Source organism: Dipodomys merriami, unplaced genomic scaffold (genome assembly GCF_024711535.1).
Source record: "Dipodomys merriami isolate MVZ:Mamm:240054 unplaced genomic scaffold, mDipMer1.0.p SCAF_384, whole genome shotgun sequence".
Classification (NCBI taxonomy): domain Eukaryota; kingdom Metazoa; phylum Chordata; class Mammalia; order Rodentia; family Heteromyidae; genus Dipodomys; species Dipodomys merriami.
This window is the reverse complement of record NW_027205426.1, coordinates 130,257-156,531: the sequence shown is the minus strand read 5'-3', so window position 1 is coordinate 156,531 and position 26,275 is coordinate 130,257. Positions and strand designations below refer to the sequence as shown.

At 48.1% G+C, this 26,275-nt stretch overlaps 2 protein-coding genes across 2 annotated transcripts; one reads left to right on the top strand and one right to left on the bottom strand.

Annotated features, from left to right (window-relative positions):
• The first annotated feature begins 4,697 nt into the window (after positions 1-4,697).
• On the top strand, positions 4,698-5,684 carry LOC138805086 (taste receptor type 2 member 125-like). Its single transcript, XM_069989670.1, has one exon. It carries the CDS (start codon positions 4,698-4,700, stop codon positions 5,682-5,684), a length of 987 nt encoding a protein of 328 aa, XP_069845771.1.
• A 13,110-nt stretch (positions 5,685-18,794) lies between these two features.
• LOC138805093 (paternally-expressed gene 3 protein-like) lies at positions 18,795-20,202 on the bottom strand. Its single transcript, XM_069989677.1, has 3 exons — positions 20,119-20,202; positions 19,334-19,991; positions 18,795-18,882 (listed from the first exon to the last, which is right to left on the bottom strand). The coding sequence occupies exons 2-3, from the start codon at positions 19,908-19,910 to the stop codon at positions 18,824-18,826; spliced, it is 636 nt and encodes a 211-aa protein (XP_069845778.1). The 5' UTR covers positions 19,911-19,991; positions 20,119-20,202; the 3' UTR covers positions 18,795-18,823.
• Positions 20,203-26,275: the final 6,073 nt, after the last annotated feature.

Here is a 26,275-nt window from a genome sequence, read left to right as displayed (position 1 = left end):
GATTCTGGTTTTGCATTGAGGTTACAGTCTTACCCAAATTCAAACTTTTTTTTTTTTCAGGGCAGAAGACATACTATTCACAAACAAGTACATCAAGCGTGTGATGTGATGTTGAAAATGAACTGCAGGACTCGTGGATAGGGATGGGAGGGAAAACCTGGGACACAGTGAGGGAAGGGGACACTGTGTCCAAAAAAGAAACGTACTCGTGACCTGACTCATGTAAGTGTCAACCTTCTATGTATCACCTTTATCATAACAATAAAAAGTTAAAACAAGAGTGTGTTGTGGAGATAGATGCAGCCTGTGAAGCAGACAGCACTAAATGCTAACTGCAAAACTGTGAAGACTCAGGGTCTATGATGAAGGGGCAGAATGATGCAGGTTCCAGCCTCAGGATTATCTGAGGACTGTGTTTGGGATTAGGAAAGCTCTTGCAATGCCAGGCTAGAGAGGGAAAATGTTCTCTCTCCCTATCTCAAAACACATGTCACAGACTCCTGGGAACTGAGGAAGTAGCTCTTCTGCTTCCTTAAACATAGATGAACAACTGGTCAAGCATTTTCCTGAGATTGGAGAAGTGGTTTAAGCTTGCTCTAAAACAGTTTAGATAATAATATACCAAGACATTGTCTCATAGGTTAAGTAAAAATGTATCTGTTAAAATTTTTTGTGTGAATGTCTCCTGACTAAATCTTGACAAAGATCATGCTTGCTTGTCTTTAAATACCCACTAACAATAAAACATGGCATGCAGTGGCAATTGCTGTTTGCACTCTGCATGCCCTGTGTCCTGGTGATTTTGTGACCCTTACCCAGGGACCCCAACGCACTAGATGTTGACACAGAATTCAAGGAATCAAATTATGGATGTAAAAAATAGAGAGAAAAAAGTATGTTAATAAACACTTCCATAGGGGGTAGGAAGGTGGCTCAGTGGTAAAACGCTTGCCTTGCATGCACGAGGCCCTGGGTTCGATTCCTAAACACCATATAAGCAAAAAAAAAAAAAAAAAAAAAAAAAGCCAGAAGTGGCGCTATGGCTCAAGTGGTAGAGTGCTAGCCTTGGGCTGAAGAGCTGAGGGACAGCACCCAGGCCCAGAGTTCAGGCCCCATGACCGGACCCCCCCCCAAAAAACAAACACTTCCATATTTACATGCTATAATGTGAGACTGTGTTGTCATTTCCTGGAGCTGTACAAAATACCCTGGAATACAGCTTGTTAACTGGGCAATCCCCGTATGAACTTAATGTATGCATCGGGAAGCTGCGAGTGTATGTAATGAAATGCTTGAACCGGATCCTTAGGGAACTTTGGTTCTTGCGTGTTTGATGTTGCACGGAGAAGTTCTTTTCAGGGGAGTGTGTGGTGCATGTTGAAAGATCCACACAGGCCGCCGGTGGTGAGCGCACTGACACACACAGGGCAGTGACATTGGGAACTGACCTTGCACAGAGAATGGACACTGCCCTGCTGCGCACACTCATAGTTGTGCTGATGGTGGAAATTGTAGCGGGGCACTTAGTGAATGGGTCGATAGCCCTGGTGAACTGCACGGACCGGGTCAGGAGAAGGGTGCTCTCCCTGGGGGACCGAGTCCTCACAGCGCTGGCCCTCAGAATCGCTCAGCTCTGGGTGGTGGCGCTGGATGGGTGGTGACCGTGCTTCCTTCTGCAGCCTTCTGGAAGGCAGGGATGACGATGGGAGGGATTTACTTCGCCTGGATGCTGACCAGCCATCTCAGCAATGTGGCTCACCACCAGCCTCAGCATCTTTTACTTTCTCAAGATAACCACCTTCTCTGGCTCTGTCTTTGTCTTCCTGAATTTAGAGTTGAGAAAGTTGTGTCTGTGACCCCACTGCTGTTCTTGGCCCCGGTGCTTGTGAACGTGATGGTCCTGGATGTGTCCATCGCTTGTCTGCGTGGATGAGATGGAAAGAAACATCACTGACAGTTCAGGCAACTTGGGGCGCATCCCTCAGACTCCTCTCCTTCCCCAACCCTGTGTCCGTGCTGGTGCTTTTCTGTGTCCCCAACGACTTTTCTCCTGCCCGTCTTCTCCCTGTGGAGCCATTTGAAGGTGATGAAGTTCAGCACCCGAGGGCACAGAGACATCAGCACCGTGGCCCACGTCCAGGCCTTGTACCCTGTCATCGCCTATCTCCTGCTGCGCTTGGCATGCTTCGTGTTGGTGTTTGTGAAGGTTGGGAGCCCGATGTTTCAGGGGAGACCCTTGGTCCCCAGGTTTTTCCGGGCTGTCCGGGATGGGTCTCCTCTGCTCACTCCTGGGTGCCGATTCTGAGTAGCAAGGGGCTGTGTGTGTCCTCTCTGTCCCTGCTGCGCTGGCTGAGGTGTGGGACTGGGGCCCATAGATCTTTGAGGGGAGAACACTGCATAATCCGGAGAAAGCAAGAAGTTCCCATACTTGTGAGCTTGTATTCCTGTTATGTGTAGCTGTACCAATTTAACAGAGATACCATGTGGAAACAGCAGCAGCCGTACACTGCGACCTCTGTGGTACATAGGGAGGTCTGTAATCTGACTGCCTCACACACAAGAAAATGAATGTAGATCACGTGCAATAATGAATAATATGGATTTTTGTTGTGGATTAGCATTTTGAGATGAGAGACACATACGTATGGCGAATGAATGCATAGTTACTAAACTAGAACCATAATTTAACATACATAAGGGCAAGTTTTATAGTTTATGATATGTACCTAAATTACCAAATAATAAATATCAACTACAGGCTGTTAGAAATCATATACATTAAATACATAATTTTGAATATAAAATTGAAATTAAAAATTCATAGGCAGGTTGCTTGATTACTGTGATCCTAGATTATATTTATTAATTTCAAATTTAAGAATTGTTAGAACTTTCTTCTTTGAGACAGGGCTTTACCATATAGCTCAGGCTGCCCTCAAATGTTCTCTATTTTCCTGTCTCAGTCTCACAAGTGATGGGGTTTACTGAAACATTCTGCCATACCCAGCTCTCGAGACACTTTATCACTCTTAGAAATATGGATTCACATGCAGAAGTTGCGTTCTCTCAGGTAGTTATCATATTTCATTTTAATCTACCAATTTCAATGCACAAAAAATGGCTTATGCTGTTGTTTGTGTGTCTGTGCTTGTGCCAGGATTGAGGCTTAAACTCAGGGCTTCAAGCTCTCTCTTGTTTTTGTTTTTTTTGTCGGTTGTGGGACTTGAATTCTGGCTGAGTGTTGTCTCTCAGCTCTTCAGCTCAAGGCTGGTGCTCTACCATTTGAGCCACAGCATCATTTCTGGTTTTCGGGTGGTTCATTGGAGATAAGTGTCTCATAGACTTTCCTGCCTGGGCTGGCTTTGAACCATAATCCTCAGATCTCAGCCTCCTGAGTAGCTGAGATGACAGGCATGAGCCACTGGTGCCCAGCTCAAAGTTGGCACTCTACCACTTGAGCCAGAGCTTCACTTCCAGTTTTTGCTAGTTAACAGGAGATAAGAATCTCACAGGAAGCTTGCATGCGCTGGCTTTGAACCTGCTGTGAGTAGATGAACCTACTCATTCTCCTGAGTAGCTGGGATTACAGGTGTGAGCCACCAGCGTCTGGTTATGATACTGTTTCAACTGAATTTGCCTCTGGAGAATTGGTACCTTATAGTACTTTAAAATGGGAGGATATTCAGGTTTTCACTGTGGCAGTCAGGTCGTGCTCTGCCCTGAGTGACTCCACTGAGTGAAAACAGCGGTGTGCTCCATTCTGGAAGCATGGGTGGAAGCAGACATCCCATCTGTCCACACGAACCAGAGGAAGACTGATGAGGAGCTCGTTGATGCAGATAGAAGATGCCACCTATGGACCTCAATTAAATGAAGAGAGTGTGGACACGGGTGCCCCATGACCAACCTCACCCGCGAATCTAGATGCTTTGCATATGTTTTAATAGATGAGGCCCCCAAATTTTACTAGCTGACATGAACTTGACAAACACAAATTACGAGAATAACACCTGCAGCACCATGAAAGGAAATATGCCTTCATTTGCTTTCCAGCGAGTGAGAACTGAGATTTCATCCCAACAGTAGCCTTGAAGACTCGCAGCTCTAGGAGTGAGAATAAAAGACCTGGACTGAAGTCAACCTGAGCATCCCCCACATGTATACACATGTGCACACACGTCACATATGTAAACACACACATGTGTCAGCATACACATGCACATGTAAATACACATATCTGTACATAACTTGGACATCCACCTAAACCCTCAGTACTTGCAAGGCTCCATACACCAGTTTATGTTCTAATTACTCACTAGATACATGGCCGTTTTGTAATAGCCCTTGTCCCAAAGGTGACAAGCTGTCCCAATATGCAGACAAAGGGAAAAGGAAACAAAGCCATGCAAACAAATGTGTCTTTATTTGCATGTTTAGCATTTCCTTTATGGCCACTACAAGAGGCCAGACCTCTGCTGGGTGTGGTGTCTTGACCGGGCTCCATGGGCTGTTAGGAAGATGCAGGGATTTCATGAAGAAAGCAGGACCCCAGAATGGCTCTTTTCCTGACATGGTGTCAGGTGCGTGGGACTGGTAAGGGATGACCTGTCTGAGTTTTCACTCATCGAGCATTTTATGACTGCAGTCGCGAATCTTCGGCAGTACCCACAGACACTGTACTATCCTCTTAACCCACAATGGACAGCGGCATCCTCAGCATAATTATAGTTGTCAGTGTGGAGTTTTTCCTCGGAAACATGGTGAACGGATTCGTAGCCCTGGTGAACGGTGTGGACCTGGTCAAGAGGAGAAGGATCTCTGAAGTTGATCAACTCCTCTCCGCCCTGGCGCTCTCCCGGATTGTTCTGCTCTGGTCAGTGGTGCTCAATATATTGTTGTCTTTTACTTACCCAGGTAGAATAAACATACATTTAATAAGAATAAGTAATTTTTCCTGGATTGTGTCCAATCATTTTAACCTCTGGCTGTCGACCAACCTCAGCTTCTTCTTCTTTCTCAAGATAGGCCATTTCTCCAGCTCTGCTTTTCTTTACCTGAAGTGGAGAGTCCGGAAAGTGGTCTCAACAACCTTGGTGATGTCTCTGGTCCCCTTGTTTTTCAATGTGCTTGTGATAAACGCTATCTTCGACGAAAGCATCGGCGGTTGTATGAGGAACATGTCGTATTTCCACTGTAGCAAGACCTCCACACAGTTTTCCAAACGTATTTTACTCACCAACTCTGCATTTATGGTCCTGCCCTTCATCTTCTCCCTGGCCGTGATCCTCCTGTTGATCATCTCCCTGCGGAGACACCAGCAGCAGATGCAGCAGGTCGTGTGGGGAGCCCGAGATGCCAGCGCCACAGCCCACCTCAGGGCCTTGCAGACCGGGGTGGCCTTCTTCCTCCTCTCCGTCGCCTTCATCCTGTCTGTCATCCTACAGCTTTGGACCTTCGATTTCCTAGATATGAATATTCTCATTCTGTCTTCTCTGGCTACTGGGATTGCTTTTCCCTCAGGCCACTCCGTCATCCTGGTCCTGGGGAACAGCAAGCTACGTCAGGCCTTGGGAGCCATGCTGCGGGGGCTGCGGGGGCTGTGGTGCTGGGGCAGGGCCCCAGAGCCCCGAGACCGCGCACCCCTGACTGGCCAGGCCTCCGTGCCTCTCAGGAGGCTCCGCTGATGAGACATCCTTTGATTTCATAGACTTATATTTTCACACTATTCTGTTGTGTGTCTCTTTATGGATTTCATAGAAAGGGGTTTGGAATTAGCACTTCAGCAGAACTATTCATACCCATGTGTATTAGTATTAGTATACTCAGGTGTAGAAGAACATCAGAACCGACTGCTTACCTATAAAGTCTTTATAGCAACAAATAGGAATTTCATGTCAGTCTTTTCAGGATTTTAAAATGAGAATCTTGTGTGGGAGACATAGCTGTTAAAATATAAGCTTATGATTTCATAAACAAAATAATGTGTGTGCATGCATGCTTGTGTGTGTGTGTGTGTGTGTGTGTGTGTGTGGTCCTGGGTGCTGTCCCCGAGCTTCTTTTGCTCAAGGCTCATGCTCTGCCACTTGAGCCACAGCATCACTTGAGCCATTTTCTGTGTATGTGTTGCTGAGGAATTGAACCCAGGGCTTCATGGGTGGTAGGCGAGTACTCTACCACTGAGCCATGTTCCGGGCCCCTTTTCCTCACTTTTAAATATTCTCCCTTATTCCCTAAAATCACCAAGGTATCCATTAAATATTTATTTTAAAATCAAAACATTGAACTTACGTTAGAATCCACACATGTCTGGATTTGGTGGTATCTCTGGAGGGCCGAAGCTGCCCGTGAAGGGGCTGGGAAGTCTGGGAGTGGCAGAAGCGCTGCACCCGGGGGGGGGGGGGGGGGGGGGGGAGGGTCCTGCTCACACCGGGGGTGGGAGGGGCACCAGTCAGACCAGTGTGCTCACCTTTCCATTAGTGCAGTGAGGAAATGGTTACCACTGCATCGTGCCAGCCACCCAACATCCAGGAACAGGATCTTAACAGTGTCCTGAAACAAACCTGGAGGAAAGGCTAAAATGCAGTTCTGATGTGCAGGACAGCTCTTACCAGTTCTGTGGTGTCAGTGCACCTTCAGTTTCTTTGTTCTTCTTCCTTCTTTTCCTCCCGATTTCTTTATGCTCTCTCTTCCTATGGGCCTAGCCTGTAATGCACTGTTATAAGATGAAGAAAAATATTTTCCATGGCTGCTTATAAGATGGAGGAAAAACATGTTTCTGGCTTGCTTATTTCTACCTGTGATAAAAGTGTTCAGAGGTTTAAACTGCAGGGCTCCTGGTAGTGTCTTCTGGAACAGAAGCACAGAAACCAGCCCACAAGCCTTCCACAGGCTGTTAATGAACACACCGTAGTGTCACCACATGACAAAAAGAATACACATGTGCAGCAAAACAAGTCAGAACAGGAAAACCTGGCACAGAATAGTAAGAACAAGAGGAACATTAGTGAGGGGACTTATATGTCTGTCTTGGACCAGGCCCAGTGGGTTATGTCTATAATCCCAACTACTTCAGAGGAAATCCATTGGGTCCTGGTCTGAGGAGGGCTGGGGCAGAGTTAGGAGGTCCCATAGCGAGCAGGGGCTGAGGTTTTCCCAGCACACAGCTATGGGCCCGGCTGTCAGGGAGGTACAGGCAGGAAATGTGTGGTCTTGGACGAGGCCAGGTAAAAAGGAAGGCAAAAACCTAACAGTCAAAAAAGGCTATGTGTGTGGCTCGAGTCCCCGTGCATTTGCCCAGCTGATACAGGATCTGAGCTAAAAAACCCATACTTTGAATAAATTAAAGAATCAAATAAAAAAAAATCACAGAGAGTTTTTAACATAAAGCCTGATACCATGAATGGAAAATGTGATTTCCATTATCAGATACAAATAAACACTTGTGAGAGTTTATCTAACAGGATTAGTGATAGTCGCTTTTGCTGAAAATGATGGATATAATGAAATATGTTTTTAAAATGTAGTTTCTTGTCCTGTTGTTCTGGTAGAGTTCTTTTAACCTTAACTAAACACAAATTTAAAAGTATTGAAACAGCAACAGCAACCAACTAGATTACAGTTGGGAACCGGTGGCTCATGCCTGTCATCCTAGCTACTCAGGAGGCTGAGATTCAAGAATTGTGGTTCAAAGCCAGCCCGAGCAGGAAAGTCCATGAGACTCTTATCTCCAATGAACCACCACAAAGCTGGAAGTGGTGCTGTGGCTCAAGTGGTAGAGTGCCAGCCTTGAGCAAGAAAGCTCAGGGACAGTGCTCAGACCCTGAGTTCAAGACCCAGGACCACCATATAAACAAAACAAAACAACAACAAAAGCAAACTAGGTAATGTAGGGACACCAGGGATAGAGTTGTAAAGCAGGGCAGAACAGAGGGGCCAATGGTTGGCAGGTGGGGACGCCATTGAGCTGAACCAGGAAGCAGAGGGCTTGAGGGAGAGCCGCGCTCTGCACAAAGCAGAATAACACAGAGGATCACAGAACAAAAAGAACCAGAACTACAGCGGAGTGATTTTTTTTGTGTGCCAATCTTGGGGCTTGAACTCAGGGCCTGGGCTCTGTCCCTGAGCCTCTTTGTGCTCAAAGTTGGCGCTCTACCACGTGAGCCACAGCACCACTCCTGGCTTTTTCTGAGTAGTTTATTGGCGATAAGACTTTCCTGCCTGGGCTGGCTTTGAGCTGTGATCCTCAGATCTCAGCCACCTGAGTAGCTGGGATGACAGGCGTGAGCCACTGGAGCCCGGCCTCCCGTGCTGTCTTAAACTGATTTGTGGCTATTTTGTTTTCTGAATCAACAACCCAGCCCCCTATTTATTTCATCATTTTGTGTGTGGACTCTTTCTTATACATTTTTTGGGAGAATTCCTTTATTTAGTCTTCTAGCTCAGCACCTATTTCTTTTTTTCTTTTTTCTTTTTCTTTTTGGGTCCGGTCATGGGGCCTGAACTCTGGGCCTGGGCACTGTCCCTCAGCTCTTCAGCTCAAGGCTAGCCCTCTACCACTTGAACCACAGCATCACTTCTGGCTTTTTTCTTTTTTCTTATGTGGTGCTGAGGAATCGAACCCAGGGCCTCCGGCATGCAAGGCAAGCGCTCTACCACTGAGCCACCTTCCCAGCCTCTCAGCACCTATTTCTATGCATGTTTTTCTCAGCTCTGATTCTAAGCATCTATCACATGTCACTTTGTTTCCAGCAGCCCTCTGGGCACCGCTGGCTCTCCTTCTACTGTCAGTGTGTTCCTTTACGCCTTGCTTTTGTCTGCTCATCTTTTTCAGGGGTGATCTAGATGAAGGCCAGTTCAGAGTTGAGGCAGGGAGGGCACATGCCCGGAGATCCCTTCTGTCTCTCAGCCCCTTGGCCGGCGTGGAGTGGACAGCTCTGTCCTGTGAGACCTGTGGCCCTTCCAGTGAAGGCCAGAGGGCGCTGTTGGCTTTCTCCAGGCGGGGTGGTGCCGGAAACACCACCTTCCCAGTGTGACCAGGACCTTGCATTCCCCTGGCAGGCTAGTAGGTTTGTTCTAGGAGCGGGAGAAGCGTGGAAATAAGTTCCTGGGTTGTAAGAAAAGCAGATCAGTTCTTCCCGGCGTGCTCTGTGGGAGATGCTGCGGAGCGCTTGCGTGGCCCTGCGAGGCCCCTGTATGAAGGCCTGCTTTCCGTAGTCCCTGCACTGGAGAGGATCTGGAGACGAGTGGGCCTGACCAGGTCATTCATGGGAAGCCAGAGGGAGGAGCAGAGCCTGTCCCCAGTGGACTTGCTTGCGTTCACACAGGTGGCTGCGGAGCATCAGCTCAGGGGGAAGCCAGCCTGGTCCTGGGCTTGGCCAGTCCTGAACCCGAGCCTCTGACCTTTCCCACAACCCTGACCCTCTCCTGGCCTTCTTTCTCTTTCCCATGAAGGAGAGGAACCAAATGTCACCCTTGTACTCGCCAGGAACAACCCAAGGTGTTCAGGCTGTGGAAGAGGTGAGGATTGGAGTTCTGAGCCAGGCTGTCCAAGGGACCTGGGCTGCTGAAGGAGTATGGAGCCCCATAATTTGGCCACTCGCCCAACGACATCCACGTCTCATGCCACTTACAGAGCTCCTGTTTCTCCTTATGAATTTGCAGCGCCCCCCCCCCCCAGATCCCAGAGGTGTTGTGGCTGCCTCAGGCTCAGGTTCTTTGGGGTATCTCTCCCTGGCTTGCTCTTCCTCAGACCCATTCTCCTGGTGGCCCCATATCCCAGTGGCTCCCCATGTTTCCCTATGTCCTTTTATTGTAGGAACACGAGGCGGACCAGGTCGGGGCAGGCACTGTGAGCCTCACTGCCTGGCGTTTCCTTACGTGCCCTTTCTCTAGAGGCAGTCACGTTCCGTGGCTGTGTGGCTGAGGCATGTGGCACTTGAGCTCCAGGGCCCGGCCCTGGACAGTGCACGACATCTTCTAATCTGCCCTCCTGTCAGGCCACTCTTGTTTACCTCTCTGCTCAAGTCACATCACGCTTTAGGACACAAAGCAGGTGTTAGAAAATGCAAGAATATTGACCCAAGTCCTTATCAGAACCATAAAGGAATACAATGAGGATTCAACAGCAAAAAATACCCCAGAGAACATTCAAATACATCGAGACTGAACAATGCGTAGTTGAATGACTAGTGTGTCACTGAAGAAAGTAAAGGGGGAAATAAAAAGGCTCCTAGAGATGAATGAAAATGAGATTACAGCCTCCCAGAGCCCTCAATACACAAGCAAGGCAATGCTGATAGGGAAGCGTATAGTATGAATGCCTACGTTAAAAAAAGAAAAGTCAGATGCTGGTGGCTCATGCCTGTCATATTAGTTCACGAAGCAGCTAAAATCCAGAGGATCGTGATTGGCTGCCAGCCAGGGCAGAAAAAAGTCTGCAAAATCCCATCTCCAATTAACCAGTAAAAAAAAAAATTGGTCTAGAGGCATAGCTCAAGCAGCACAGCACCAGTGTTAGGCAGGAAGCTGGGCGAGAGTGCGGGCTCTGAGCTTAAGGCCCCATATCCCAGAAAGAAAACAAGAGAAGGAAAGAGGGGAAAACCCATGGGGATTAGGGAGCTGTGCTGTTTCACTAGACGCTGGTCACAGAAATTAAACTAGATGTTAAAATGAACTGTTGAGTGAACCATTCCTCTTGCTGAGCAAAGTGGAAGAGTGGAAACCAAGTTCATGAATTAAGAGTGGGGATGATGTGTTACCCTGGGCATTAGAGAGTCTGCAACATTGGGTTTCCCACCACACACAGCTGAGGGATATCCAGGTGGATTCCCAGACATTCCAGGTGTGTTACCTGAGCTAATTAAGTAAAGGTGCACGTATACACACATTTGCATGAATACAAAGTGTAGCGAGGAATGGTGATGACCCACTCATTATTTGCATGATTGCAAATACATGAAAACACATGCAAGCCAGGTTCACTGCTTGTCAACCCAATCCACACGTGCGTTTGCAAGGACTGTCGGATCGTTTTTCATGCATTTGCATGATTTCAAAACATAAAGATTAACAATAACTTTTACCTATTTTTCTTTGGTTACAATCCATTGCAATTTATACTTGCTATATGCATCAGGGTCTTGTGTTGTACAAGACAAGCACTCTGGCACCCAAGTCAAGCCTCCAGCGATTTTGCTTTTTGATACAATTCCCCATTTTGCCTGGCCTATGCTGACCTATGGCTCCCGAGCAGCTGAGATTACAGATGTCTCATTCGACACCTAGTTCATATGCTGAGGGCTGCCAGTCAACTTTTTCTTGGTTTGTACTTGAACTGCAATGCTCCTATTTCTCCTTTCCATGAAGCTGGACAAAATAATAATTTTTAAAATTATAAAATTAAAAATACCAAGTAATTTTTGTAAAGGCTTGTGTATTTCCCCTACTGGAAAAGCCATATTTCCCTTATGATATTTATGCACAAAGTTAGCAAGTTAGTGACGCATTTCCTGCACCCTTTTAAAATAGACTCTTTTATTGCCAAGTTGTAGACCTTCCGAGAATAGAATCAACAAACTATGGTGCAAGCAAGCAAGTATCTTAGTCTAGTATTTTCAAAACCAGACCACGGATCAGAGACAGTGACTCAGAGGCCTTGGGGGTTAACATCGCCTAGTCTTATGCATTTTTGCATTTGTTACTTAAAACTGTGTTGGTTACTTGAGCTTGGTACAGGCAGAACACAACATCTGTTATGTTGTTATGGGGAGTTATGCAAGTGCATAACTCCCCAGTGTATGTAAATCACAGTGATTTACGAGGAAGGGCTTAGAGGCCCAGCAACCTGGAGAACCAACTTGCTATTTCCCTGTTTCACTGTTGGAATGAGACGTTGAGGGAGTTCCTGTGGCTCTTCATACAAGGCCTGTCTTTCCCAGGACCTCGTCACCCTCGGGTGTCTCCAGAGAGCAAGGTGGGGTGGCCAGCTTCAGGGGGATGCACCGGATGAGCTCGGCCTCGTTGGGTGAGCTCAGTCTCACAGGGACCCCATCCTGGAACACACCAGGTGAGTGTGGATGAGGTACTCACCGGCCAGGGACCTGCAGACCCCCTCCAGCCTCTGCTGAACATCACCAGAGGCAGGACAGAGAAAGGATGACAAGCCGGTGGGTACCTCGTCCTGGGCATCCGAGACTCAGAACAGGAAGGCTTCGTGCTGTGTGGACTAAGGCATCCGTGACAGCCTCATGAACCACAGCTTAATTCCCACGGCTTTTCATAGCTACAGAAAGATTTCCCAAGCCTACTGAACATGTACATTTAATACTACATAATGTTACTTCGAAAATTAAAAACAAATCTACTAATTACTAATCCATTACTAAGCATGGGGTAGATATGTAATCTGTGATGGGCAAAGGGAAAAACATATTATTGAAGTGAAAAATGAAGATATTACACAAATGTATTTTATTTGTGAGTAGGTGTGCGCACACACCTTTGTAAGGTGTCATCCCTGATACCAGATACCAAAAGACAAATTATTTCCATGATATTAGATGGAGGTAATGGGTTGTCTGAGGGGTAACACACATATATCTGGGTCACTATACACACTTAATTTGAAGCGTTAAAAAAAAGCACCCCAGTGGTTGAGAAATATCACACACCAGTTCAAAACCTTATTTCCTTCCTCGTAGCTTTTTTTTTTTTTAAATCATTCTTGTCTAGATCTCCAGTGTCTGGAATGAAATATGTAGATCAAGTAGAAACATCTGGACAGTGTAATAAATGAATCTTCTTTTGCATGCTAGCACCCAAGGACTCAAGCGTGCCCTCCACCACCAAGTCCTGAAGACCAAGGCTACGGACTAACACACACACGTCATCTGGCTGAAATTCCTGGGTCGAGTTGGACAGTACGGCATTTCCTGAAGGAAGCGGTGCATGTATAAGTGGACAGGTCCCAGCCTTAGCTTGTTGGTTCTTTTACACCGGGTTGTAGCAGTGAGCGGGCGACATGCTCTGAGGCTGCTGGATGTCAGATGTCCATGTTAATAAATACCCCACAGAGGCCTTAGAAGCTGACAATGTGTCTTGTCCTGCATGGCATCTTCTTGGTCATCGTAGGTCTGCTGTTCATTGCTGGAAATTTGGGAAATGGATTCATAGCCCTGGTGAACTGCAGGAACTGGGCCAGGAGGAGGAAATTGTCTTCTGTTGATCTCATCCTCACCATGCTGGCGGTCTCCAGGATTGGCTTGCTTCTCTCTTCCTGTACCAGTATGCTGATGGCATCACTGAACCCGGAGTTGTGGAAGACAGCGAACATGTTAAAGATGATTTTTTTAACCTGGATGGTGACCAACCACTTCAGCATCTGGCTCGCCACGAGCCTCAGCGTCTTCTATTTTTTCAAGATAGCCAACTTTTCCAACTCTGTTTTCCTTTATCTCAAGTGGAGAGTTAGGAAAGTGGTTTTCTGGATGATCCTGGGGTCTCTGGTTATCTTGTTCATCAGTGGTTTTCTGATGAACAGAGCCATCAGTGTGTGGCTTCTGGAGTTCCAAAATATGTCTCGTATTTTCAGCTCAGAGACGTCACTGCAGTTTTCCACGCATTTTTTCATCCGCATCAACCTTTTCCTTTGCATCCCATTCCCCGTGTCCCTGGTGGCCTTCATCCTGCTCATCTTCTCCCTGTGGAGACACCACAAGAGGATGCGGCCCCGTGGCCCAGGACCCAGGGATGCCAGCTTGGCGGCCCACGTCCGAGCCCTGCAAATGGTGATCACCTTCCTCCTCCTGTACTCCATCTTCTTTCTCTTTCTCATCATACAGATTTGGAACCATGCAACCCTGGAGAACACTCATGTCATTTGGCTTTCTGAGGTGGTGGTCATGTTCTTTCCTTCATTCCACTCCTACGCCTTAATCCTGGGAAACAGCGAGCTGAGACAGGCCTGGTTGTGCTGCTGTGGCCGAGGGGCCGGAGGCTCGACCCCCCAGGGCCGAGGGACCAGCTAGGGACTCAGCGCCCCAGGACCACTGAAATGACTTGAGTCAGTCTTGCATCATCTAGATGATGGCCGCTTCTTAAGAAATTTGTGTATGTTATCCAATTGTGCTTTCTAAATACTCTTTCCTTCTGTGTAATTCTGAGAATTCACAGAGGCCACACGGGGCTGGGGAGGGGTGGAATTTGCCCTGTCCAATCCCTTCCATCCTTACTGGGATGCATTCATTAACAGACATTCACACAACGACTTAGATGCATAAGTTTTTATTGTGACGTGTTTATAATGGTGGTCATGAACTTCTATATGATTTTAGAATAATAATAACAAAGGAAGCATGCATGGAATGAAATGCTACATTCACTTCAAGCAATCTCAAATCTAAGTATCAGATAAGAAATGATGAATAAGCCAGGTGCTGGTGGCTCATGCCTGTAATCCTAGCTACCCAGGAGGCTGAGATCTGAGGATCGCTGTTCAAAGCCAGCTTGGACAGGAAAGTCCATGAGACTCTGATCTCCAATTAACCACCAGAAAACCAGAAGTGTTGTTGTGGCTCAGGTGGTAGAGCGCTAGCCTTGAGATAAAGAGCTCAGGGACAGCATACAGGTCCAGAGTTCAAGCCCCACAACTGACAAAAAACAAAACAAAACAAAAGAATGTATAGAGTTTAAATGTACAAATTCTATTGTTTCAAACACAAGAGCTACCAGACCAGTTTTGTGAGGCTTTCCTCAGGACCACAAGGGTGCTTTAATCCAGCATTTCTGTGGGTACTGCTTGCTTCATCATGAAGAATTCCCAGTCCATACAGAACACTAGCAGGAATAATAGCCTGTGTTTGTGGGCTGACCTTGCCAGTGTTGTTGCATATGAGTGCCTGCATTTGTGGCTTTACACAATAATGCTATGTGTAAGCATTCGTGACCTGCACCTATTTTAGGTAGGGTCAGCTTTGTGGAAAATATTCCGAGAAGAAACATTTGGAAAACGCCGGGCCACTCATTCCATACCGTAAGCAGTAACAAGGCAGTGAGGTCAACCATAGATAACCAAGGTCCAGTTGGACATTTATGCACAACCTGTGTATTAAGTCGTACAACCTACAGGCTGGCATTTGAATTTGATAGATTAAAATCATGCAGATTAGATATGACAAACTAAATAGCAAAAGGATGAAAGTGAATATGTGTTCATTTGCATGGTAGCAGACGAGAGTCTGTCCGGCTTTCCCTCAGACACCAACTATTACAGGTGCAGCCTCTGGAAGGGATGGGTGAATGGATGGAATTTATTTTTAGTCCTTTGGGGAATAACAATAAAAATACACATTAGAACCCATCCTTAAGACTCTTGGGGTCCATTGTAATTTAGAGTTTTTCTAGGTATTGTGCCCAGAAAATTTTAAACAAAAAGGCTGTATTCACTCTAGGGGATGCTAATAAGCTCCCTTTGTTGCACTGGGGAATCTGTCAGTGGGTGGAGACAGTCCAGGAAAATGCAACACAACAGTAATCCATCAGCTCATCATCTACTCATCTATCTGTCCATCATCCATCCATCCACCCACCTATCATCCATCCATCATCTGCTCATCATCCATCTGTCCATCATCCATCCATCCACCCAGCTATCATACATCCATCCACCACCCACTCATCCATCCATCCATCATCCATCCACCCACCCACCCACTCATCCATCCATCCACTCAACTATCATCCATCCATCATCTGCTCATCATCCATTTACCCATCATCCATCCATTCATCCACCTATCCATCCATCCATCCAGCCATCCATATTTCTGTCTCTCCATCCATCTGCTTGTCTGTTGTCTATGTCTTTTCTCTTTGGCTGGGTTTGAGCAGAAGTTCACCTCCTCTCCTGGACTCCATTGGTCATGGTGGCAGGTTCATGCCCCATTCTTGGATTGAGGGTAAAGTGACTCATGCCCGTCTCTACCATAGCTGGGCTTTGGGATCTGCATTTTTTTTCCCTGAAGAATAAGACTCTCCATCACATTAGTAGATACATCTGGGCGGTTTTAGGAAGGATTGTGGGAAGCACAGGCCTCAAATGTCTGTGAAACCTCTGAGCTCATGAGTCCCACAGACCAGTTCAGACCCTCACCACCCCCCAGAATTTTGAAATGTTCATTGTCCAGAACTCAAGCAGCCAGATTCTAAAAAGCAGATCAAGGAGGAAAAAAATCAACATAAGAATGCAAACAACATGTATTTATTTGCATGCCAGCATTCCTGTCATCATCGGCTGGAGGGCGTTCTAGGCTTCTGCTCCTGTGAGGAGCACAGCTTTGAAGCTCAATTTATCTGGGTGGATAAACAAAGTAGCAGGAAGAAAGCTATGAACACAGCCATTGGCAAGCCTTGCTATTTGCTGGCTTTTGTGTACAGAAGTCTTACCACAGAGGATTTTTATAAACGTTCAAGAGGCAGAGGGAGCATTTCAAGCAAATGTTTTAGCCAGTGACATTAAAGATTGGGACATTTGCTCGCAGACGATGGCTGTGGTTCAGAGCACATTTATAGTCATTTTCATTTTGGAACTCATCATTGGGAATCTGGGAAATGGGTTCATAGCCCTGGTGAACTGTGTGGACTGGCTCAGGAGGGGAAAGCTGTCTTTGGTGGACCGAATCCTCACCGCCTTGGCCATCTCCAGAATCGGGCTGCTCTGGTCAGTAGTTCTGAGCATATTTATGCTTGTGCTGTACCCAGCTAGTGCTGCCACTGGAAATAAGAGCAGGATGATTTTCACTTTCTGGGTAGTAGCCAACCATTTCAGCACCTGGCTTGCTACCATCCTCAGCATTTATTATTTTCTGAAGATAGCCAATTTTTCCAACTCACTTTTTCTTTACCTAAAGGGGAGAGTGAAGAGAGTAGTTTCCATGACATTGCTTTTCATCGTGGTCCTCTTGTGCGTGGATGTGATGCTGTTAAAGCCATTTCCTAATGGGTCGGAGAGGAATGTGTCTTATAGGCACAGGACAACTAAACCTGCCGGGGTTTCTGTCCTTTTCACCGTGTGCCTTTCTGTGCCCTATACCGTGTCCCTGGCGGTGTTTCTCCTGCTCATCTTCTCCCTGTGGAAACACCACAAGAGGATGCGGCATCATGGCCCAGGACCCAGAGACGCTGGCACTGCGGCCCACATCCGAGCCCTGCAAATGGTGGTCGCCTTCTTGCTCCTATACTCCATTTTCTTTCTGGCTCTAGTGGTACAACATTGGAGCTCTACATACCTGAACACATGCTTGCGCATCCTGTTTTTCCCGGCTGTTGGGACGGTTTTTCCTTCGGGCCACTCGTGCATCCTGGTTCTGGGAAACAACAAACTGAGGCGGGCCTTTTTGTTGGGGCTGCAGCAGCTGCGGTACGGGCTCAGGCTCAGGCCCAAGGATGGGGAACCTTCACCGCCCTAAATCGTGCCAGCTTTATGTTCCCTGGGGCTGGTGCTCTGCCTCTTGAATCACACATCCACTTCCAGCTTTTTGGTGGTTCATTGGAGATAGGAGTCTCAAGAACTTGCCTGCCCATCTGGCTTTGAACCTCAATCCTTAGATCTCAGCCTCCTGAGTAGCTGGGATGACAGGTGAGGCACGGCTTCTCACCTCCTAACCACTCATTTAGGCTCCTGAGAGCTGAGGTTCAGTGCTGACTTGCTTCGCAGCACACTCGCTTTTGTTTAGAAAACCTACTGACTTTTGTATGATGATTTTATGATCATGAACACATTGCTAAGAATATTCAGATATAATGTTTTCAGGTAGATATCTAGGGTCTTTTACACAGGCTTATATCATCTGCAAATGGAGAGAATTTGAATGTTTCCTTGAGTTTGGCTTTCTCTTATTCTCTCTCTTTGTCATTCCCTTGCTGACAGTTGTGGCTGAGAATTTTATCCCAATTATCGCATAAGCATGAAATGAGGGGATATGCTTTCTCTTGGTTTAGACAGGATTTCCCCATTTCCCCATTTATAGTACAATGTTGAGTATTCATGACTGCAGATAGTTTTATTATTCTGATTTATAATCATTTCCTGAAATACACCAGAATTTAATTAAAAAAATCATTGATTGCATAATAGCATAATAGTGGTAAAGAGAGTTTTTTTTGTTGTTGTTGTTCGTGGGGCTTGAACTCTCTGGGTCTGGGTGCTGTCCCTATGCTCTTCAGCTCAAGGCTGATGCTGTTCCACTTGAGCCACAGTCCCACCAGTTTTTTTATGTTTATTGGAGATAAAGTCTCAGGGACTTTTCTGCCCAGGCTGGCTTTGAACTATGATCCTCAGATCTCAGCCTCCTGAGTTGCTAGGATTACAGGCATGAACCCCACCCAGGTGCCCAGCTGGAGAGAGTTTTTGAAATGTACAGTAGGAAGCAAGTTGCATAGTGTTTCTGTGAAGAAGAAGCCTTGAAGCACAGTCACCCCTCAGAAATCAGGGTCCCCAAAACTGGGGCATGTCAGGGGTTCCTCTGTTTCTAAAATGTCCTCTCTTTCTATAGTCTTTGCTTCTGTACATTGGTAAGAATATAAAGGTGCTTCTCTCTATTCCTTGCTTCTGTGCATGTATGAGGGCATCAGACCTTTATGAATCGTGTCTATGTTAGCCTGCATGGTGGACCTCTTTGAGCTGGTAGGTGGCTGGGGGCTGCTCCCGTTCTAAGGGCTCCCAGGTGTTGTGAGACTGTGTCCCGAGCCAGCAAGTTACAGCCTCACCCAATTCAGAAAGAGACGCGAGAGCAGGAATCACATGTTCATTGTTTTATTGGTGGGGGCCTCAGACCATGCTGATGGGATGGGGGGGGGATTGGAGGGCTGCATCTTCTGGCTCCCTTTCTGAAAGGAAAGAAGAGGGCAGGTTATGGAGGGCTGGGCAGGCAGAGGCCTTTCTTGCCTCCTGGGTTCTCACTGGGAGAGGCAGGAGAGCTTGGTGCCCCCTGTCCCCTCCTCCCTTCCCTCCCCTGTCCTTCCCAGATAGGGAGCCAAGTGGGGGAGGGGGGATTAGGAGGTAGAATGCCTGGTCCCCAGGCCCTCCGAGGAGGATGCAGCCTAGTGCCCTGGGCTGCACCAGCCAGGAGGGAGTGTCATCCTGGGGAAAAGGGAACTGGCAGTGTTCTACCAATCACAACTCCCTTGGGGTACTTTGTGATTGTTTGTTGAAATGGCCCAAGTAACTTAACAGTAACAATTTTACATAAGTGAAACATACTTAAACTTGATTCATTCGGACACTTTGGAGAATTGTAGGCCTTAGAGACTTTCAAGCAGAAAAACATTTAAATCGTACCTGATATGGACTTGGGGGTTCCTTTGAAGGTTGGCCTTGGGGCATCACTGCTGGGGACCTCCCTGCTGTGGGGGTCCCTGCTGGGGACCTCCCTGTTGTGGGCCTCCCTGCTGTGGGGGTCCCTGCTGGGAGCCTCCCTGCTGTGGGGGTCCCTGCTGTGGGCCTCCCTGCTGTGGGCCTCCCTGTTGTGGGCCTCCCTGCTGTGGGGGTCCCTGCTGAGGGCCTCCCTGCTGTGGGGGTCCCTGCTGGGAGCCTCCCTGCTGTGGGGGTCCCTGCTGTGGGGGTCCCTGCTGTGGGGGTCTCTGCTGGGAGCCTCCCTGCTGTGGGGGTCCCTGCTGGGAGCCTCCCTGCTGTGGGGGTCTCTGCTGTGGGGGTCCCTGTTGTTGGGGTCCCTGCTGGGGGCCTCCCTGTTGTGGGGGTCTCTGTTGTTGGGGTCCTTGTTGCGGTCCTTGTTGGGGTCCATGTTGTGGGGGTCTCTGGTGAGGACCGTGTTGAGGGGGTCCGTGTTGCGGGGGTCCGTGTTGCGGGGGTCCGTGTTGCGGGGGTCCGTGTTGCGGGGGTCTCTGGTGAGGACCATGTTCCTGACTCTCTTCACTGGACGACCTGGATCCTCCAGGAAGGGGTCTCAGAGCTGGGCCCTGGAGTGGTCTCCCGAATCCTGTGTTTGCACAGCAAGTCCCCACCATGGTCCTGTAAGCTCACCAGCCTGGGCTGTGCTTTCTCCTGCTCATCTCCCATGAGCTCCCTCCCCACAGGCTAGTCCCAGCCCCAGCCCCGTGCCCTACCTTGACCATATCTCTGAGCGGAGCTCAGGGCCAGCAGGGCCGCGGTGAGCAGGACCAGCAGCATCGTGGAGGAGGCTCTGGAGAGGCTCTGGAGTCTGTGCCGGGATGTGGGGCCTCTCGCTTTATGAAGAGGAGCAGAAGAATGGAGCTTTGAGCTCGCCCAGTGCCCTTCTGCCTGACATACTGGAATGCCTCGCATCCCTGACTCTTCTTCTGGACCAGAGCCTGGCCGGATGGGCAGGGAAGAGGCTGTCAGCGTGCCTTTCTGCAAGGTGTGACGTGCTATTTGTGCAAAGTGTTTAAAGAACTTTTTTTGTTTTCCTTGTGCTCAGGTCTTTATGGAGTGGGTTAAAATGCATCACTGGGATCTCTCAGCCTGCGCAGGCCCAGAAAGATTGCCCGAGGTTCTGAGATCCGCTTCTGATCACAGGAGTATAGATTTCATCCTTACTACTATCCCAGTGGGATTTGAAAGTAGGCTTGGCCCCGCAGTCCACCCCAGGGACCCCGTGGTGTGGTAGCATGCTAATCTGCCAACGCGTGTCATTTCTCACGTCTTCCTTTGCCCGATTCCCCTTTCAAAATGCTTTCTAAGGAGGGACCCTGGACCTAGGTGTTTTCAGCTGTGGACACAGAGTCTCCCTGGGTACCCCTTGTCTTTTCCTCCTCACATTATGGGTTGGCCTGCGTTGGGTGGACCCAGATACGAGCCTTGTCTGAGCATGGTCACATCCTTACACATCTTTCCTCCTAACACAGTCACATTCCGGGGCTTTGGTGGCCGGAGTTTATCGTAGTTGTGGGAGGGGTGGGGAGAGGAAGCCGGCATACTCCCTAACCCCTTGGGCTCCAGATGCTGCTTTCGTGTTGTTGAACTCTGAATTGCTTTAAAAAAATACCAAATGTAGTTGACTGTGTTTTCAGAATACGATCCCTGACCTAATCTCTGTTCCAAGCCCTGCTTCAGCACGTATTTCTTCTGTCTTGGTGGACTTCACAGCCCCCAAGAGGCCCGGGAACAACCTTGTCCTCTGTCCCAGACCTGGTCAGCTCTCCGTGCAACTGCCACAGTGTCCCGTTGAAAAGACAAATGTGAGTTTCATAGTTTGAATGCAAATCCCCTAAAGTTCCCCTGCTGCACCTGTAGTTCTGAATTCAGACCTCCATCCTGCAGCCGCTCCATGTCTTCCTTCCCTCTTGCCTTTCTTCCTTCCTCTCTCCCTCTCTCTTTTCTTTTTTTCTAACTCTCAGAAAAACACATGCAAATGGCTAATAAACACATGAAGAATGTTCAGAATCTTTAGCCACAAAAGAAATACAATTTGAGGCTTATTTTAACATCTATTTAATTTTTAAAATTTAATAACCAAAGATGAATGAGTGAGGACAAGGGAAACTATTTGCTTTGTGCTGGTACCAGATCTTGAATTCGGGGCTTTGTACTATCACTTGGTTTTTTCTACTCATGTCTGGGTCTCTACCACTTGGCCCATGCCTCCAGTCTTGATTTTTATTTTTTCTGTTAAATTGGAGACAGACTCTCATGGGCTTTTTTTGCTCAGGCAGGCTTCAGATTGGAGCTTCAGATTGAAGCATAATAGACTCTGAGAGCACACATAGTGTAGTTCTTTAGAAAGGCTAAGTCAAAGCCCAATGAAATGAGCACCAGGAATGAGGAGGGTGGGGCCCCGAGGAGAAGAGCACAAGAACGAGGGGGGAGGGGGGATGCAGGCAGACAGGCACTGGCTGCTCTCAGAACTGAGAGGACACGGGAAGGGCAAGTCCAAGTGGTGAACACATCGATGGGGTACACAGACCAAGATGCACTGTGCACGCAAACTGTTTTGTTAAATGGCAAGAGTCTTCAAGAGAATGCTGACCAGAGACGCAGATAGGGATGCACTGTGTTCACCAGCGGCTCAGGTGACTGGCAACGCCTTTGTACAGCTCCTTAAAGATAATAAAAACACTCAAAAAATACTGAAGGAAAAAAATCCCAACTGCATGGGGGCCTCCGGGTCTCAGCCTCTGTGTCATGGGGCTTGTAGGCCTGACCCAGGTCTACACATCTACACATCATTTGTGAAGTGGCCAGGAAATAGTTAGAACATTACTCACTATGTTAATTAAATTGTCAATATTTAAGTACTAATTATACCTGGGAGCAACGATGTGAAAGGTCCAAGAACAAGACACGTGTTAAGAAACTATTAAGGATGGACTAAAATGCCAGAAACTGAAAAAAGGGGCTATTGTAAAAAATATCTATGTCCCTGAAAGACATGTTTGAATGTAGAGAATATGGAGCACTCATTTTTCTCTATCCGTGGTGGATGCATGTGTGTGCTCAGGCGTACATACGTGTGTATGTGTGTGCCTGCATGCAGACTTGCTGAAGAATCTCATTAGATCACAGGTACCACTTTTGTTACCCGTTTCCAGATTCCTAAGAGGTTTTGGCCTTGCTGGGATTCCTGAGAAAAACTTAGATGCTGATAAGAAAAATTTGGGTTCCTGTATTCCTACATTTGGCGTGAAATGAGACCCGAGCTTTGTTAAATGGCTTGCATCCTGTACTGAGCTCTAAAATGTTTTAATTCCAAACCATTAATCCCAATGAACACAAACCATGGAGGTTAAACAAGGGCAAGTTGCAAACTGTGAAACAGAACCTACCTTTATTTGCATGCTGGAAACTGAGAGCCCAGAGCTCATTTCAGCACCGGCTAAGGAGCGCACCTGTGGGTGGTCTCAGTTGCTTTCAGAAGACTGTTCTCCACGAAGACATCATTGAGCTCACTCACTTGTGCAGGGCAATGGGTCCGAGGCTGTCCCAAATATCACCACGAGAGAACTTCGTCCAAGGCAAGTAGAGCCCAGAGTCAGGGCAGAGAGAACCGCAGCCAGAGATATTGTGTCTTTTTGTCCCGTGTGTGCAGACATGACAAGTTTCTTACAGATTGTATCTGGCATAGCAGTGGTGGAATTTGTTCTTGGGAATTTTGCCAATGTCTTCGTAGCTCTGGTGAATGCCGTCGACTGGGTCAAGAGACGGAGGGTCTCCTCTGTGGATGGAATCCTCATGGCTTTGGCTGTCTCCCGGCTTGGCTTGCTTTGGGTAATAATGCTCTCTGGGCAATTCACTGTGTTCAATCCAGCTTTTCCCAGGGGTAAGAGCAGACTTGCTCTTGCCGTTGCCTATGTCACAACCAACCATTTTAGCAGCTGGAATGGTACGGCACTGATCATATTTTATTTTCTCAAGATAGCCAGTTTTTCCAACCTGACTTTTCTCCATCTAAAGAGAAGAGTACAAAGCATTGTTGTCCTTGTGGTTTGCGGGACTTTGGTGTTTTTGTTTCCTAATATTGTGATGCTGCACATGGGTTGGATAATGCAGGTGGGTGACTGTGAAGGAAATGCAACTTGGAAGATGGAGCTGAGGGGTACTATTGATCTCTCCACTGCGGCCTTGTTCTCTCTCCTGAACCTCATTCCCTTCGTCACATCGCTGGTTTGCATTCTGCTGCTCATCTACTCTCTGTGCAGACACCTCCGGAGGATGCGGCTCCACGTGGAATGCTCCAGAGACGCCAGCGTCGCCGTCCACGTGAAGGCCTTGCAAATGATGGTCTCCTTCCTCCTGCTGTTTACCCTGAACTCTCTGACCATCATTGCCTCCAGCTGGACTTCCAGTATACCCCAGAATATGTGGACCGAACCGCTTTTCCATATGGTGGGACTCTTGTACCCTTCGAGCCACTCGTACATCCTGATCTGGGGAAATAAGAAGCTGAAGCGGGCCTTTCTCTTGGTGCTCGGGCAAGTGAGGGTTTGGCTGAGACTGGAAACCTTCCAGGCCACAGGTCCATGGTAGCACCTTGGCGAGACCTCTAGCCTAAGCTAGATTGGTAGAGTGTAGCACCATTACCACGGCTAGACTGTATTCCTTTGCCGGATTTCTAAAGGTCTTCCCACAAATTCTTTTATTTAACCTTATTAAATAAGAGGACATATGCCTTTGTATGTTTGTGTGCACATATGAAAACGTAAGTCAGTCTCTGAGCACTCATGAGATGAATGTGTAACCCTAGGCAACATAGAGACCTCTGGCTATCCATCCCCAACGCCTCAAACCCAGCAAATGGAATGGTTTCCAAGAGGATGTATTGTGAAATAAATAAATAAATGGACAAAAATTTGGAAAAACACCATCCAAGGTTTGGTCAATCAACACCCATAAAATCTGTCACCCAACCTACAGATGACATGCGTTTTCTTGGTTCTGGCTTCATGTTGAAGTGACAGACCACACAAGTAGAAGTGATTCTCAGAGCCACCACTCCAGAGGGGAATTCAGAAAACGCAGCTGTGGCATCAGGGCTGTGTCCCTGGGCAAAGCAGCATAGAAGGAGGAAGAATTGGGCTGGGTCTGAGGTGTCAGAGGCCTTGGGAAGACCAGCCAGGCAGGGCAGTCCCAGGGGTGGTGGCTGGGATGCCTGCTGGGCAGAGTTCAAAATGTCCCAGTTCACATGTTGATTCTTTCATGCTGGCTGGGCCATTGTGGCAGGTGCTAGAAGCCTGGGCAGGTCAGCCTGGTATTGTACCTGGTCCCCAGCCTCCTTTCCTTCCTGCTCACCGCCAGGGCAGCCTCAGCCTCCTCCTGATGCAGGTTTCCTCGACTTTTCTACTGGGGGCCGAGGACCATCCAGGGCTAAAGGGGAGAAAGTGGTGCTGGCCTGCACAGTGGTCTCTGCAGTACGGTCAGTCAAGCCATGTCATACGTCTCTGCACACGTCTGTGTCTATGTGAATTATACATTTATGTTACGGTGTTTTCTCTGTGGCTGTACACACACACACACACACACACACACACACACACTGGGAAAAGCTGAAGGTTAATAATAGCCAGCTTCCTCTCTAAAATTGATATGCTATGGCAATCACTTCATTTCTCTTGGGTTTCAGAGCTTGTTAAGCTCCCGGGCTGTGGATTTCCGGGAGGCAGGGCCGCCAGTGACCCCAGAACCTGTCCCTGGCAGGTCACCAGGGGGTCAGAGGGCGGCGCTCACTGCCGCCATGTGTTGGAGAGAACCACCCTGGCACCCCGGGGTACCCCTACCCCCTCACTGGGGAGAGGGCTCAGCGCCCATTGCCGGTTTATCTCCCTCCCAGCAGCAGCCGGCCAGGCCGGGCTCCTTGGTCTCTATCCAGCGATGCACAGCTTCCTGGGCCAGGGCCGGCTGCCGGACTGCCAATGCCTCCCATCAGCCCACCAAGCTGGCATGGAAAATAAGATCTTTTTTTTTTCAGGTGGAAAAGTGCATTTAAAAGAACACTATGAAAATCGGGCTGACAGGGTCAGAGGACACGATTCGGTTTGCTGTTGCGTAAGAAGTGTAGGGACTGGTAGAGTTACACACATGAGATTAATATCAATATAATGATCCAAGGAGAGAGAAGCATAGATACAATTACGGTCAGTTACCTTTTTGATATCTTGCCTTTGGGACAGCCAGCACAAAAAACTTACCATGAATAACCAAGATTAGAACGAAAACGTCCTAGCTCCTTGCCAATGCACCCCATACAACACCTGCCGTGGCGTTAAAAAAGGTGCCACGCATTATGGATGGAATAGGTGGGAATTCACCTGGCCACTGCCCTCTCCTTGTCTGGAAAGGAGCTGCAGGAGGAAAGGAGGCCTGAAAGGCTCCCCAGAATGGGAGAGGTACGGGTGGGGACGGGGCTCAGCGTGGTGGGGGGGGCTGTGACCCTGCTGGGGTTGTAGGAGCAGCACCCACCTCCAACCCCTCCCTTCCTCCCTCCCTCCTTCGGGGAGGGGACCCGCCTCTGAGCTTCTTCCTGGAGGGAGCCGTGCAGGGATCCCTGGCTGCCTCAGCGCCTATGGTATCCTTTTAACACTTAGGGTATTTGCCTTAAATTTCCCGCCCGTTCTGGGCTATTCTGCCTTTTCTTCTTTTTCTTTCCTCTTAGTGTGGGGGCATTTGTGAGACGTTCCAGGACACGCATCGGGTTCACTTTTTGCCCAGGATGGATTCAGGGGACCAAGTGTGGGGTCAGTGGGTGTGCAGTCAGTAATGTCCATGTCCCAAGCCGGAAGATGCTCCAGAGAGAGTCTACGGCACTCAGGG

Bases quoted from the DNA above. Each gene is read 5' to 3' on its own strand.
- LOC138805086 (XM_069989670.1), top strand. From the start codon at position 4,698: ATGGACAGCGGCATCCTCAGCATAATTATAGTTGTCAGTGTGGAGTTT.
- LOC138805093 (XM_069989677.1), bottom strand. From the start codon at position 19,910: ATGGTCCTCACCAGAGACCCCCGCAACACGGACCCCCGCAACACGGAC. The intron at 18,883-19,333 runs GTACGATTTAAA...CTTTCCTTTCAG, and splicing joins AACCCCCAAGTCCATATCAG to AAAGGGAGCCAGAAGATGCA.